Source organism: Ovis canadensis, chromosome 11 (genome assembly GCF_042477335.2).
Source record: "Ovis canadensis isolate MfBH-ARS-UI-01 breed Bighorn chromosome 11, ARS-UI_OviCan_v2, whole genome shotgun sequence".
Lineage (NCBI taxonomy): Eukaryota > Metazoa > Chordata > Mammalia > Artiodactyla > Bovidae > Ovis > Ovis canadensis.
The window spans coordinates 28295911-28311510 of record NC_091255.1 but is presented as its reverse complement, the minus strand read 5'-3'; the positions used below and the strand labels follow the sequence as shown (position 1 = coordinate 28311510).

Genomic DNA, 15600 nt, shown 5'->3' with positions numbered 1-15600 from the left:
CTAGACATCAATCTAAAATCACTTCCAAAATTTCAGGAACTAGTCATGAAATAGCGACCAGAATGATGTTTTGAAAGTTACTGAAACAAACACACACATTGTTAAGCAGTTCCAACTGAATAAACGACAAAACAATAACTTTCTAAAAAAGTTTAAGGAAAATGGATTGGGGGTGGGGGAATCAGTAAAATGAAATATGTCAAACCAAGGAGCTTCAAATAAAAACACATTTTAAGTCTGATATTCCCAGTTTTACCAAATACTTCAAACTTCTATAAATTTTTCTCTTAAAGTGTGATTCATACTTTGGCCAAAGTTCTTAAAGTTCCTGTGCAAACCAGCAGTCAGATTCACAAGCAATTATTATTTTCCTGACTTTTATTTCAGCAATTAAAACAGCACAGGTTGAAAACCAAATGCAGAATTTCAGGCAGTTTTTCTTTTCATATGAAATTAACGGTCTAACACTAACATCTGCCAGGTAAATTTTACATATATCAGACTTTTAATTCAGGATTAGTTGAAGAGAAGCTCTCTCAAACCACTATGATTCTCTTTCCCCATGAGTCCTGACATCTCTAAGCAGAGCAATAAATAAGATAACCCATATTATCTTTAAGAGCTGTATTTTTTTTTTCAGAGGAAAAACTGTTTTCTTATATCTTTAACTTAACTGATTGAAAATACTAAAAGATAAAAATAAGGCATTTAAAACCAGGGGCCAGTCACTTCTATTTAAATCACTCAGACTACATATTATACTCTATTTTTACATCGAGTATTAGTACTGTTCCCAAGCTAAGTTTTAACATTTGCTTTATATCAATTAATATTTCTGTCAATCAATAAATCCTAGAATTCATTTAAATTTGCTCATTCACAAAAAAGGTCTATTTTGTCTCAGGTTTCCAAATCCCTTAATATGGTAACGTACCCGTTTTAATGTACCCTTTTTAAGTGCTCTTTACTAACATAATTAAACATGCTTAACAGTTATCCCAAACACCAACTTCACTTACATTATCATGTTTAAAAAAACACAACATCTTCAATTCCCGGAAGACCCTTTTGCAAGAGACCAGATTCTGGAAGACGTTGGGCATCTTTTTGAGTGCTACTCTCTTTCCATCTCTTGGATCTGTTACTGACCTAAAGACACAATATTTAGGGGGAGAGGAAAAAAAGACAGAGAAATCAATTCCAAACTTTGCTCTTCAACGTTTCATCCTATGACAGATACCTATATATTGAAACACTCAATATTAAATCCACTTAATAATGCTTAAGGTATCAGTGAGAAAAATTAAAAAAAGTATAACCAAACAGAATGTTTAGCTCACCCAACTCATTTGCCATGCTGCTCCTTTTTTTAAATCCCTAAATTTCTATAAAAACTTTAATCTTCCGGAGAGGTCATTTAGTGACACATCTGAGGTAGAAGGGCTATTAATGGTAAAGCTATTTTAAACATGAGGGGAAAAGTATAGAACAGTAACGTGACTGGAGTCAAATTAGTGTTATGCTTTATTTTCAGAACCAAACGTGGTGACTTTTAATTCAGTGTAGAGACTACAACTGCAGTATTTCTTATGTAAAGGAACACCTTTTAGTAATACGGTTTCTAGGACATTTCAGGACACAAGCGTGTCCCCTCCTAAGTCTGAGTGGGAGTTTAGGGGTGTGGCATCTTGGTTATGATAACGTCTGTCCTTTTGTTTCTCAGTTCTTGGTATGATAGCTGCCTCCTGCAGTTACTCTCTCTTTAATAACTCCGTGTCTCAGTGTCTGCCTTTTCTCTCTGCCTTCTAACATCTAAATCGCCAATTCCTCACATTACAGTTCCCTGTGTATGAAGTTCTAACATGTTTTCTATTTTTCTGACTGGACCCAACTGATACATATTAATTCAAAGTTTTTGGTAATTACGGCCAATTGGCCATTTGGCTAACTGAGCTTCCATGAATTAATCTAAAGCTTTTTTGCCTTCTATCCATCATGGGTGACTGGTTGTCTTTGTAGAATTCATTCCTGTCAGATTTATTTTGCTAGATAATTATCACTCTCGGCTACTGTTATCTTTCATTTTCTCTTTCAGTCATTCAATGATGTCGTTCTTCTTCCCATATTTCTATCGTTTTGAAATCTGGTCTGTATGTCACCAATGCCTTTATCTAAGTTATTAATTAAAGTTTAGAACAGGACTGAGGACAAAGCTCTTCAACAGATATAATTCTAGAAGCCATCTTTATTCAATTAATTATTTACTTAACTACAATCACTCAGTTTATTTCTTCCTCTTGTCCAGGAAGAAATAAGACACTCATCAAATTATTTTTCTGAAAATAAAGCATTCCTTTCATTTAACTGTCTAAAAATCATACCAAACTTCTTTATGAATATCATCACTTCTTTACAAATTTATCTTAGTGATTGCTACTTCATTTCCTGAGTTCTCGTTACTCTTAAATGGTGCATCCTAGTATTTTTAAAACAGCATGAGGACTCTACTTTCTCCCACTGACAGAAAATTTGGTAAAACAAGTATTATCATTTTTAACCCTTCAATACCTTGAAATGTAAGTCAACTACACTAAGAGACCTAACATTTTTGACTGTTGTTTAAAAAAACACCAAGCAAAATCCACAACACTGCTTAGAATCCACATAATCCAGGAAAGCAAAATACGAAGGAAACCAAATATAATATTATATTGACTATTACATTTTTTTTTGTATTTAAATATCTGGTACCTAGATACCAGAAAATAAAAAGTCAATGAAACAGCAAGGAAAGGAAATTCTGGGTCACACACTGCATAGTAGTCACTGCCTCTTGAGTCTTCTTTAATGGAGGACAATAAATGAGCATTTGTCTCTTATGACATTGCTATTTTGGAAGAGCACAGGCCATATTCTGTAGACCACTCCTCAATTTGGGTCTGACATTTTCTTAAGATCAGATTCAAGTTGATGCTGTTGGCTGCTATTGTGTCGACTCTGCAAGCCCATGGGCTGTAGGTCACCAGGCTCCTCTGTCCATGGCATTCTCCAGGCAAGAATACTGAGAGTGGGAAGCCATTCCCTTCTCCAGGGGATCTTCCTGACTCTGGGATCTAACTGGGGTCTCCTGCATTGCAGGCAGATTCTTTACCATCTGAGCCACTAGGGAATGTATTTTTTAACGGGAATGACCCAGATGTCTTCTCAGTGCATAACTTTAGTAGGCACATGAAGTCAGTTTTTCCCATGACTGATGATAACTGTGATGATTCGGATGAAGTGTTCTTTAGGCTTCTACATTGTAAAGTTATTTTTTCTTTCTGTCTAACTGTAAATACTCCTCATCAAACTCTGACCCACTACATTTAGCATCCATTGACGGCTTTATTGCCTCAATCAATGATCACTACGATGTTGCCAAATGGCACTTTAGTAATTTTTAATGTCTAATAATAGCTAGCCTGCACAATATTAATTTTAAAAAATGAGTAAACTGATTTAACACAATACCCTTTCCAAAGGCCTCATGCAGCAAAAATTCTTTGCAACTTCTGACTTCACTGACTTCTTGACCCTACCATGGTGAGGAAAGCTGTTCTAAGATAAACCCATTCTTGGCTCAAGGTTAGTACCATTCCTGGTGATGTTTTAAGGTAAAATTCAAAAGCAGCATTTTATTTTATTATTCATGCAAAAGCCAGTCATGCCTGTGGCTGGTAACAATATAACTCTAATGAATGTGAATGGCAGTGCAGTAATTTCACACCACGTTGAGTTTGTTCTCTCTTAACTTGAGGTAGCAGATGCTTTAGTTCAGCACAAACAGTAGCACAGAACACAGATAAGTGTGGAAGCCTGTTATACAGGAATTCTTTTATTTTCTTTGTTACTGAATGGCTTGCTGTGCTTAGTTTCTCTGCTGCTGCAATACCCTGGTTATTTCGACTGCACTTGTTAATGAAGCTCCTGCTATAGAGATAATGAACAATATTTAGGCAACTTTCCTCCTTTCAGAAAAAGGAAGTTATCCTTCTCCCTACAATTCAGTTATGACCAGTTACTTTCTCTAAAATACTACATGCTCTAAATAAAACAGTGCATCTGTCCTTTCATCTGCTTACCTTCACAGGCATTCCAGTTATACTAACAGGCACTTCCTCAGTTTTAAATTAACGTTTGATTCTGTAAACACTTAGAAGTTTTCAAAAGAGAAAAAGAAAAACAAAGTTTTAAGGGTTGTGAGAAAGAATCCTTTCTTATATCTTCTCGGGTTCATCAATCCTTCTCTGAACTTAGAATATAAGTTCAACTGTTTTTTAAACAGCCAGAAGAATCCATGAGCCATTCTTCACAGAGATACAGTCAGTCAAAAGAGTCCACTACCAAAACAGGAAGCCTTTTAGATCTGGTGTGGTTGTTTTGTGGTAGAGTTTTCTTAATCCCAGAAAGCTGAGACCAGTGCCACAAATCTGCTTGTATTACTGACAAGCAGAAGGGTTGAAATGAAACAAGAGTAAAAGTTACTGCTGGGGATACTTTTCAGGTACTAGAATGTTACGTTACAACATCTTTTAATTAGTATAACTAATCAGCAAGAATCTCCTAGAAATTAATGCTCCTCATTCACTTTATGTGAAGAATCTTTCCCCTCTATATATTTTAGCAGTTTTAAAGTTCATGGCTCTGATACAGGTTTTTAACTCTCCAACAAAAATAATAATAATTTTTAATGAGAATGCTTCAATTTGGTTAAGAAATTTTTCTTCTAATTCTGGCCACATTAACTTGTAATCAGCAATCCTCTATTTTTTTGTTATATACTACAATTACTATGTCAACTGTACCAATACAATACACATCTCAGTAACAGAACCTCCTAAGTGTTAGTCACTCAGCCGTGTTCGACTCTTTGCAACCCCCTACACTCCAGCCCACCAGGCTACTCTGTCTATGGAATTCTCTAGGCAAGAATACTGGAGAGGGTAGCCAACCCTTCTCTTCAGGAGAACTTCCTAACTACACTCTAAATGTTTAGATTATTGCCTTCACATTCACGGGATTCACTTCCTTAAAAGTTATTTTTACTTGTATTTAGATGAAGTCTGTTGAGAAAACAATAGCAAAAACTATGAGACAAAATTTTTGACAACAAATAAGGCTAGAAAATGTTTAGTTGTCCTCAGTACTTATTATATGTTCATGGACACTACAGGTTAAAGAATATGGAATATTATTTATATGACTCTTTCGTTTTTCTAACCAGATCTTCAACAAGCTCTAGTCTGTGTGCACTCTGACATATAGTTGAAAACTATAGTATTTAGAAGAACAAATCTCCTAAGCTTTCCTGACCCCCACCCAAAAACACATTAAAAAGGTTTCTCATCTTTCATATTTAGATAATCTGTTCCATCAGTTGGGTTTTTCTGCTGTTGGTTTTTCTTTTAAAATGTTTATCCAAATTTAGTATTTGCTGAGTTAGCTCTATACATGAGAAAGCAACTTTTTCATTTTATTCAAAATATTTATAAAATAAACGATCCTCCAATTTTTTAATCTGAAAATTACAAGGAAAAAAGGTATTATACAGTAGCCAAACCAAGCAGTGAAACAGTTCATTCTTTTTTCTCATATCCTAATATTACTGATTGGGAGAAGCAAAATAGCTACATTTAACAGAAAGAGTTAAAGGGGAACTTAAACATCCTCTAACTCTGCTTAAGTAAGTATAAACAGCAATGATCCCAGCAGATGAGAGCGAGCGCTGAGCCATTCTGATCTATAGTGAGACACCCAGGGGTGCTAATAAGGGAGGAAGAATAAAGAATAGGCAAGCCATCCAAGCAGAGACACTACTTTGCCAACAAAGGTCCATCTAGTCAAGGCTATGGTTTTTCCAGGGGTCATGTATGGATGTGAGAGTTGGACTGTGAAGAAGGCTGAGCGCCGAAGAATTGATGCTTTTGAACTGTGGTGTTGGAGAAGACTCTTGAGAGTCCCTTGGACTGCAAGAAGATCCAACCAGTCCATTCTAAAGGAGATCAGTCCTGGGTGTTCTTTGGAAGGACTGATGCTAAAGCTGAAACTCCAATACTTTGGCCACCTCATGTGAAGAGTTGACTCATTGGAAAAGACTCTGATGCTGGGAGGGATTGGGGGCAGGAGGAGAAGGGGACGACAGAGGATGAGACGGCTGGATGGCATCACCAACTCGATGGACATGAGTTTGAGTGAACTCCAGGAGTTGGTGATGGACACGGAGGCCTGGCGTGCTGCTGCAATTCATGGGGTCGCAAAGAGTCGGACACGACTGAGCGACTGAACTGAACTGAACTGAAGCCACCCAATACCAAGCAGTCATATTTACTTTCAAATACTTGTTATTGTAAGATCTAACTTTAAGGCCTCATCAACTCCCCATTCCAATAGTCACTGAATAAGTTAAACTATAGGTGAAAAATTATCTAATGCAAATTATTGTCTTGGGAATATTTTATGGTGCCTGAGATCATGAATTAGTTCCATCTTTACTGTAGATGCTAAAAGACATAGAGACTCTTTCCCTCTCAGTCACTGTCAAATACCTCTGTAAGAGTCTGACCTGCCTGCACAAAAGCTGCCACATTGTCTTTCCAATGTTAGAGGGTGATCATGACACATCCTAGTCTGCCAAGTCTAGGAAATTTTCAGGGTCCACTAGCTACCATTTCTCCTAGAAACAGACCTGTGAATATCGTATGGGGAGGAAACCAGTTGCAATGAAGGAAAGGTATCTGTACAAAGCCACAAAGGAAAATAATTCACAACTGCAACTCCTGCTTGCATTTTAACAACTTCGGGCAAGAGGAGGTCACAAAGGGTAACCAAAACTAAAACTATGTCATACAAAAATGTACTTACTTTTAATCCCATTGATGACTTCATGAAAGATATGTATTCAGTAACAGGATCAATGATGACTATAAAGATTTTTAAATTAAAGAATGGCAATTTTTGTTACACATTAGTTTTATAAGTGTAGAAGATATAAAATGAAAGAAAAGGACAGTTCTATTCATGTGGTATGTTTATAGGATTATGGCTTTACTAATGTCAAAAACTGTAATAAATTGTGCACATCAGAAAAAGTTTGGTTTTTAATTGCCAAAGAGAATGCTTTACCATTTAGTGGTTAAGCTAATATTTTAATAACATAAACTATAAGTCTCAATGTGCTATTAGTTAAAAGCAAACTGAACACACCAACAATAAAGTCTTTTTTGGAATAAAAGGGAAAATCTGAATATGGTTTAAAATTATGATTATAAATTAAATTTCCCTATCTTCTAGAGACACATATTCTTATATATACATAAGTGAAATGATATGAGATCTAAGATTTGTTTTAAAATACTTCAGCAATAAAGACTGTTGAAATGAAGCAAATCTTAAGAGTTACTGAACCTGAGTGGTAAGTTGTCATTGTTTAGTCGCTGTGTCAAGTTCTACTCTTTTAGGACCCTGTGGACTGTAACCCACCAAGCTTCTCTGCCCACGGGATTTCCCAGGCAAGAATATTGGAGTGGGTTGCCATTTCCTTTTCCAGGGGATCTTCCTGACCCAGGGATCGAATCTATGTCTCCTACACTGGCAGGCAGTTTCTTTACCACTGAGCCACCTTGGAAGCCTGGTTAATGGGATCTAATTATTCATAAGTAAAGAAAAAGTATGTTTGCAAAATTGCCAAATAAAAAATTAAAATGAAAAAATATTTAAATTTTATAATAATGCTAGAAATAGCCAAAACTGGGATTAAAGAAAAGTTATGCAAGATTTCTACATAAAAGTACTGAAAACACATCGAGAGAAATTAAAGACATAAATAATGAAGAGATATACCATATTCATGAATTAGAAAGCTATTTAATACTGTGAAAATTTCAATTCTCCCCAAATTGATTTATAGACTCAAGTTGAAATTCAAAACATAAAATGGTTTTCATTTTGTACAACTGGACAAATTAGTATAAAAGTTTTTATGGAAATGAAAATATGCCAAGGAAAGCTAAAAGGAAAGACACTCTTGAAAAGAATGAGAAGGGAAAATTGTTCTCCCAGACATGAAGATTTACTATAAAGCCATGGTAATTTAGCCAGTCTAATAGTCCAATGAAACAGAAATATGGCGCAGAAACAGATTCTCCCATATATAGACATTTGGCTTATCATAAAGCTGGCTATGCAGACAGAACAGCCGTCTTAAGCAAGTTCTTCTCAGCTTCAAAACTAAACATTGCTCTATAATACTGAGGTTCAGAGTCTGCAAACCATGTTTTGGTTTTTCCAACTAGATCCATGTTAAGACTCTGCTAATAAAGGGCTTTAAGTTGCTGCTAAGTTGCTTTAGTCGTGTCTGACTCTGTGCGATCCCATAGACGGCAGCCCACCAGGCTCCCCTGTCCCTGGGATTCTCCAGGCAAGAACACTGGAGTGGGTTGCCATTTCCTTCTCCAATGCATGAAAGTGAAAAGTCAAAGTGAAGTCGCTCAGTCGTGTCCGACTCTTAGCGATCCCATGGCCTGCAGCCTACCAGGCTCCTCTGTCCATGGGATTTTCCAGGCAAGAGTACTGGGGTGCGGTGCCATTGTCTCCTCCATAGGAGCAAGGCTAGGGTAGCAAAAAAGGAACAAAGGGCTCTTATCCAGTTACATACAGAACCCTGGATTAATTCAAATGGCTAATAAACATGAAAAGGAGCTTAACCTCATTAGTCATTTGGGAAATGAAAATTAAAACCAAAGAGAAAGTATGACTTAACCACCAAAATGGCTGATGTTTAAAAGCCTGATAATACCAAATGTTTGGTGAAGATGTGATGCAATGTCAATCCTAATACATTGCTAGTAGAAGTGTAAATTTATAGAATCACTGTGGGAATCAGGTTGGCTTTATATACTAAAAAGGAAATAAATCCACACTGGAACCCAGCAATCTGACTCTTAGGCATACACCCAAAAGGAATGTGTGTACCTATACACTAAAACACAAACAAGTGTGTTTGTGTTTGCAGCCACATTTGTAATACCCTTAAAACTGGAAATAACTCAAATACCCATGCACAGTAAAACAGATAAACAAATTGTTGTACATTCACATAATGGAATATTTTACAGCAACTGAAATGAACTACTGCTATATGCAGCAACACAGACAAATCTCACAAACACAATTCTGAGCCAAAGAAAACAGTCACAAATGAACAGTAAGATTTCTATATAAAAAGTATAAGCAAAGTTAAACTCTAAAGGTTTAGGCATACATACTTAGGCAATAGAAACTATTAAAAAAGGAAGTGGTTACCAAAAAAGTAAGTACAATGGTTATCTTGAAGGGGGTTACTTAATGATGGGGGTGGAGCAGAGAGGACTGGGTGCTGCCAATGTCCTATTTCTCATATGGATGCTGGCTAGAGGTGTGTGCTCTGTGATAGATCACTGAGTTGTATGTTTTATTTAGTATTCTTTCTGTGTGTTATAAGTAAAAAGGTAAAGGCTAACCTCCCAATTAAATCTGGGCATTAAAAAAGCATTTTAGATTGAAATCTATATAATGAGCAATTTTTAAAGAGAGTGATTCTTCCTTCCCCCTCCCCATAAAGATACACATCTACACTAGCCCAACAGATTCTGTCGTACCTTTCTTTGTGCCACTGGTTCATTCTGAAGAGAGGAGTATACATAATATCTTCCTTATGTTTTGATAGAATTCCAAAAGAATTTGCTTGCTTTAAAAAAAAACACAAACGTTTTCTTCATCATTACACAAGAATATGCTATTAAGGAGCATTCCACAGAATGCTGTCAGCAGAATTATAGCAGAACTACAGTCCCACCCCTAATCTAATCACAATCTCCTAACTTCTATTGTGAAGCAAAATGCTGAAGCAGCTACAATATATAGATGTGCTTCAGGTTTCTAATTAGTTGGCCTTTTAAAAATAACCAAACCCCAAAATACTGCAAATACAAAACAGGAGGCAAGATTCCCAGCTGCGGCAAACTGAAGAAATCAGCAAATCTTCTAACAAAACTACTACGAAACTGGACAAATGTGCCAGAAACAACCATTACCAGGCTCCAGAAAATAACTAAAGTCAAGTGACAAATTTGAAAGTGTTTTGAAAAATGTGGAGTTTTGGGTAAGAACAGAGGGTGTCAGAGGTGTTACTGTTTGGGGTTACTCCTTATCCACCCCCCACCCCAAGACACTCTCTGCAGCAGCTGTACCTGAGCAGGGCTGGCCATAGAAACCAGCGGCTTCCCTGTCTGCGACTGCTGAAGTAATCTGAAATGGAAGGCAAAACCTCACACCCAGGGGCACTGACAGTAAAACGATTAAACCCAGCTAGAAAAGAACAGATAAAGTTTACCGCTCTGCTAGCCTGAGCCTGCTGTCTCAGTTGGGAAGAGGTACAGACTAACAGAAATCCAGAAATTTAATGAGACTTTAGAAATGAGAGTCACAGGGGGCTTCGTAAACTCTGCAGGTTGACTGCAGAGGTCCTAAGCTACCTATCGAGGGCTGACTAGGTGGCTTCCTACATATAAAGGGGAAAATGGAAGCTTAGCAGAAAGTAAAAACTGAGGCATACTTGAAAACCTGATAAGCACCCTAAGACACTCACAGATGCTCAGCATAGGGTAGAAGCCTTACTGGAACAATGTTTTGAGCACAACTTTTAACTTTGCTGACTGCTAAGCTATGGGACCCCAAGAAGGCTAGGGTGAAAAATAAAAAAAGACCTGGCATATTAAGTCAAGTTACTTAGATATTAAGCAAACAAATATAATAACAGCAATAATGACAATCTTCAGAGAGAGGAGGGAGGAGGGCTAAAGAGAAATCAGATCCGGGATTGTTGTTGCTGCTGCTGCTGCTGCTGCTGCTAAGTTGCTTCAGTTGTGTCCGACTCTGTGCGACCCCATAGACGGCAGCCCACCAGGCTGCCCTGTCCCTGGGATTCTCCAGGCAAGAACACTGGAGTGGGTTGCCATTTTCTTCTCCAATGCGTGAAAGTGAAAAGTGAAAGTGAAGTCACTCAGTCGTGTCTGACCCTCAGCGACCCCATGGACTGCAGCCTTCCAGGCTCTTCCATCCATGGGATTTTCCAGGCAAGAGTACTGGAGTGGGGTGCCATTGCCTTCTCTGCCAGGATTGTTACAATGTATTATCAAATATGTCCAGTTTTAACAAAAGAAATTACATGTTAAAACACACACACACACACACACACACGCACAGAGGAAAATGTGACCCACTCAGAGGGAAAAGCAGCCAAAAGAAAACTATTTCTGAGTGGATCCAGATATTGTACTCAGAAAAATTTCAAAAGCAATTATAAACATGTTCAAAGAATTAAAGAAAAATATGATGACAATGACAAAATCTCAATAAAAAAATAGAAAGTTACAAAAAACGAAATCAAACTCTAAAAGTTGAAAAGTACAATATTAGGAATGAAAAACTTATTATATGGACCCAAAGCAGATTTGAGATAGCAGAAGAAAGAAAAAAATAAAATAAATAGTGAACATAAAAGACAGATCCATAGAAATTACACAATCTCAAGAACTATTTGTCTCAAGAGAGGAAAAAGTTTGAAAAAAAAATGAACAGACTCAGAGACCTATGCAGTAAAAGTGAGTGTACCAACATACATCTAATGGGAGTACCATGAAAAAATGGGAGAGGAAGGGGCAGGAAAAGAAAAATGGAAGAAATAATGGTTTCAAAATGTCCAAATCTGATGAAGAACAATATACAAAGCTCAAACACTCCCAAGTAGGAGAGACACAAGAGTTCTGTACCCAGGCACTTCACAGTCAACCACAGATCAAGTTAAAGACAAAGGTTAATAATTGAAATACAAAGAAAATAACGAGAAAACGAAGACCATTAATGATTGACTTTTCATCAGATATAATAGAGACTAGATAGCAGTGGAATACTAACTGCAGTGGTAGTAGTGGCGGGGGGGGGGGGGGCAGCAAAATAGCAAATATGTGCATAAACAGAACAACTGCTGGTTTTAATAAACACAGATGTAATATATCTATGATAATAATAGCACAATCGGGGAGGAAACTGAGCTATACTGGAGCAAAGTTGTTGCATTTTACTAGAATTAAAAGGGTATTAATCTGATACAGACAGTTCATCAATTAAGATGCATACTGCAATTCCGGGAACAATCCATAAAAAAAATAACTAAAAAACCAAAAGAGGATTAAAAAAAATCAAGTGTTAATAGTGAAATGAAAAACAGTTAACACAATACGTTTTTGAAATATGAACTTAAGACAAAAGATATAAAGGAAGATTGTAGCAACAAAAGAAACATGAGATACGTAGACAACAAATACTATAGCAAAAAGGCAAATACAATCAATCAATCAATCAATCAATCATATTTGGAAGCAGCACTATGGACAAAGTTAGTGGAGCTGATGGAATTCCAGTTGAGCTATTTCAAATCCTAAAAGATGATGCTGTAAAAGTGCTCCACTCAACAAGCCAGAAAACTTGGAAAACTCAGCAGTGGCCACAGGAATCTCAAAGGTCAGTTTTCATTCCAATCCCAAAGAAAGGCAATGCCAAAGAACGCTCAAATTACCATACAGTTACACTCATCTCACGTGCTAGCAAAGTAATGCTCAAAATTCTCCAAACCAGGCTTTAACAGTATGTGAACTATGAACTTCCAGATATTCAAGCTGGATTTAGAAAAGACAGAGGAAACAGAAATCAAATTGGCAACATCTGCTGTATCATCAAAAAAGCAAGAGAGTTCCAGAAAAACATCTGCTTTATTGATTACACCAAAGCCTTTGACTGTGTGAATCACAACAAACTGTGGAAAACTCTTCAAAAGATGGGACCACCTTACCTGCCTCCTGAGAAATTTGTATGCAGGTCAAGAAGCAACTGTTAGAACTGGACATGGAACAGACTGGTTCCAAATCGGGAAAGGAGTACATCAAGGCTGTACTGTCACCCTGCTCATTTAACTTTAATGCAGAGTACATCATGCAAAGTGCCAGGCTGGATGAAGCACAAGCTGGAATCAAGATTGCTGTGAGAAATATCAATAACTTCAGATATGCAGATGACACCACCCTTATGGCAGAAAGCAGAGGAATTAAAGAGCTTCGTCATGAAAGTGAAAGAGGAGAGTGAAAAAGTTGGCTTAAAACTCAGCATTCAGAAAACTAAGATCATGGCATCAGGTCCCACCACAAACAGATGGGGAAACAATGGAAACAGTGATAGACTTTATTTTGGGGGGCTCAAAAATCACTGCAGATGGTGACTGCAGTCATGAAATTAAAAGATGCTTACTCTTTGAAGAAATACTATGACAGCATATTAAAAAGCAGAGACATTACTTTGCCAACAAAGGTCTGTCTAGTCAAAGCTAAGGTTTTTCCAGTAGTCATGTATGGATGTGAGAGTTGGGCTATGAAGAAAGCTGAGTGCCAAAGAACTGATGCTTTTGAACTGTGGTGTTGGAGAAGACTCCTGAGAGTCCCTTGGACTGCAAGAAGATCCAGTCCATCATAAAGGAAATCAGTCCTGAATATTCATTGGAAGGACTGATGATAAAGCTCAAACTCCAATACTTTGGCCACCTGATGCAAAGAACTGACTCACTGGAAAAGACCCTGATGCTGGGAAAGACTGAAGGCAAGAGAAGAAGGGGACGACAGAGGATGAGATGGTTGGATGGCATCACTGACTCAATGGACATGAGTTTGAGTAAACTCCGGGAGTTGGTGATGGACAGGGAGGCCTGGCGTGCTGCAGTCCATGGGGTCCCAAAGAATCAGACACAACTGAGCGACTGAACTGAAGTGGAGGTTTCAATACCCACTCTCAAAGACAGAATTAAAAGAAGTGATGCTTACTCCTTTGAGGAAAACTATGACAAACCTAGCAGAGACATCATTTTGCCCACAAGTAGGAAATCCAATCCAGTAACATGAAATCCAATTTCTATTCATGATAAAAACAAACATTCAACAGACTAAATACAGAAAAATTCTTCAACCTGATAAAGGGCACATGAAAAACAGAGCTAATACTTTTCTTCAAAATGAGACTGAATGCTTCACCCTAAGGTCAAGGAATAAGGCAAAGATGTCTGCTCCAGCCATGTCTATCCGAATTTTACTGGAGGTTCTCCTCAGCGGAAAAAGCACACCTCCATTTAAAAAAAAAAACAAACCAAAAACATCTGAATTGGAAAGGAAGAAGTAAAACTGGTTTTATTTGCAGATGACATGATCCTCTATGTAAAAAATCCTCAGTTCAGTTGCTCAGTCATGTCCGACTCTTTGCGACCCCATGATTCGCAGCATGCCAGGCCTCCCTGTCCATCACCAACTCCCAGAGTTCACTCAAACTCATGTCCATCGAGTCAGTGATGTCATCCAGCCATCTCATCCTCTGTCATCCCCTTCTCCTCCTGCCCCCAATCCCTCCCAGCATCAGAGTCTTTTCCAATGAGTCAACTCTTCGCATGAGGTGGCCAAAGTACTGGAGTTTCAGCTTTAGCATCATTCCTTCCAAAGAACACCTAGGATTGATCTCCTTTAGAATGGACTGGCTGGATCTCCTTGCAGTCCAAGGGACTCTCAAAGAGTTTTCTCCAACACCACACAAATACACAAAAACAGTACTTGAACAAACAGGTTTATCAAGGTTGCAGGATACAAGATTGTTATACAAAACCCATTTTTTTCTACATGACAGCAATAAACAGTCTGAAAATGAAATTAAGAAGACAATTCCATTCACAACAGAATCGAATAAAATACTTGAAGAAGTTTGACAAAAGAAATGTAAGATGTACATACTGCAAACTACAAAATACTGCTGAAATAAATTACAAAAGATTTAAAAAGACAGAGAATACTTCATATTCATGAATTGGGAAATTCAATGTTAAATAGCAATCTTCCCATAGTGATCTACAGATTCAGTGTAATTCCAATCAAAACTGGAACCCTCACATATGACCGGTGGAAATGTAAAATCCACTTTGGAAAGCATCCACTTTGGAAAGCAGTTTGGTTGTTTCTGAAAAAGATAAAATAAACTTACCATATGATCCAGCAAATCTACTCATATATTTACATAAGGGAAATGAAAATATATGTTCACACAAAGATTTCTATGTGAATATTCATAGCAGTATTATAGCCTAAAAAACTGGAGTCAAATCCATCAACTAGTGAATGGATAAACAAGCTATACTACATCTATACAACAGAATAAAAAGGAACAAACTACTACTTCCTTGTAAGTGAAAGAAGTAGCTCAGTCGTGTCCGACTCTTTGCAACCCCGTGGACTGTAGCCTACCAGGCTCTTCCCTCCATGGGATTCTCTAGGCAAGAATACTGGAGCGGTTGCCACTTCCTTATAAACTACTACTCAAATGGCTAAACCTCAAGCATTATGCTACCGGGAGAAGCCAAACATAAAAGACCACACAATATAGAATATCACTTATAAGAAATTTTTGGATGAGACTTTCAGAGAGACAGAAAGGATATCAGTG

General features: G+C 37.4%; 1 protein-coding gene across 5 annotated transcripts in view; it reads right to left on the bottom strand.

The window, feature by feature from the left end:
- Positions 1-15600, bottom strand: part of NLK (nemo like kinase) — a 127274-nt gene that overhangs the window by 59841 nt on the left and 51833 nt on the right. For all 5 annotated transcript variants that reach the window (XR_011259765.1, XR_011259766.1, XM_069602949.1 and 2 more), the window contains one exon: positions 1020-1149. Coding sequence is in view for 3 of the 5 variants with exons in the window: in XM_069602949.1 (XP_069459050.1) it covers positions 1020-1149 (130 nt within the window). In the remaining 2 variants the exon portion in view is untranslated. The remainder of the gene's footprint in view (positions 1-1019; positions 1150-15600) is intronic.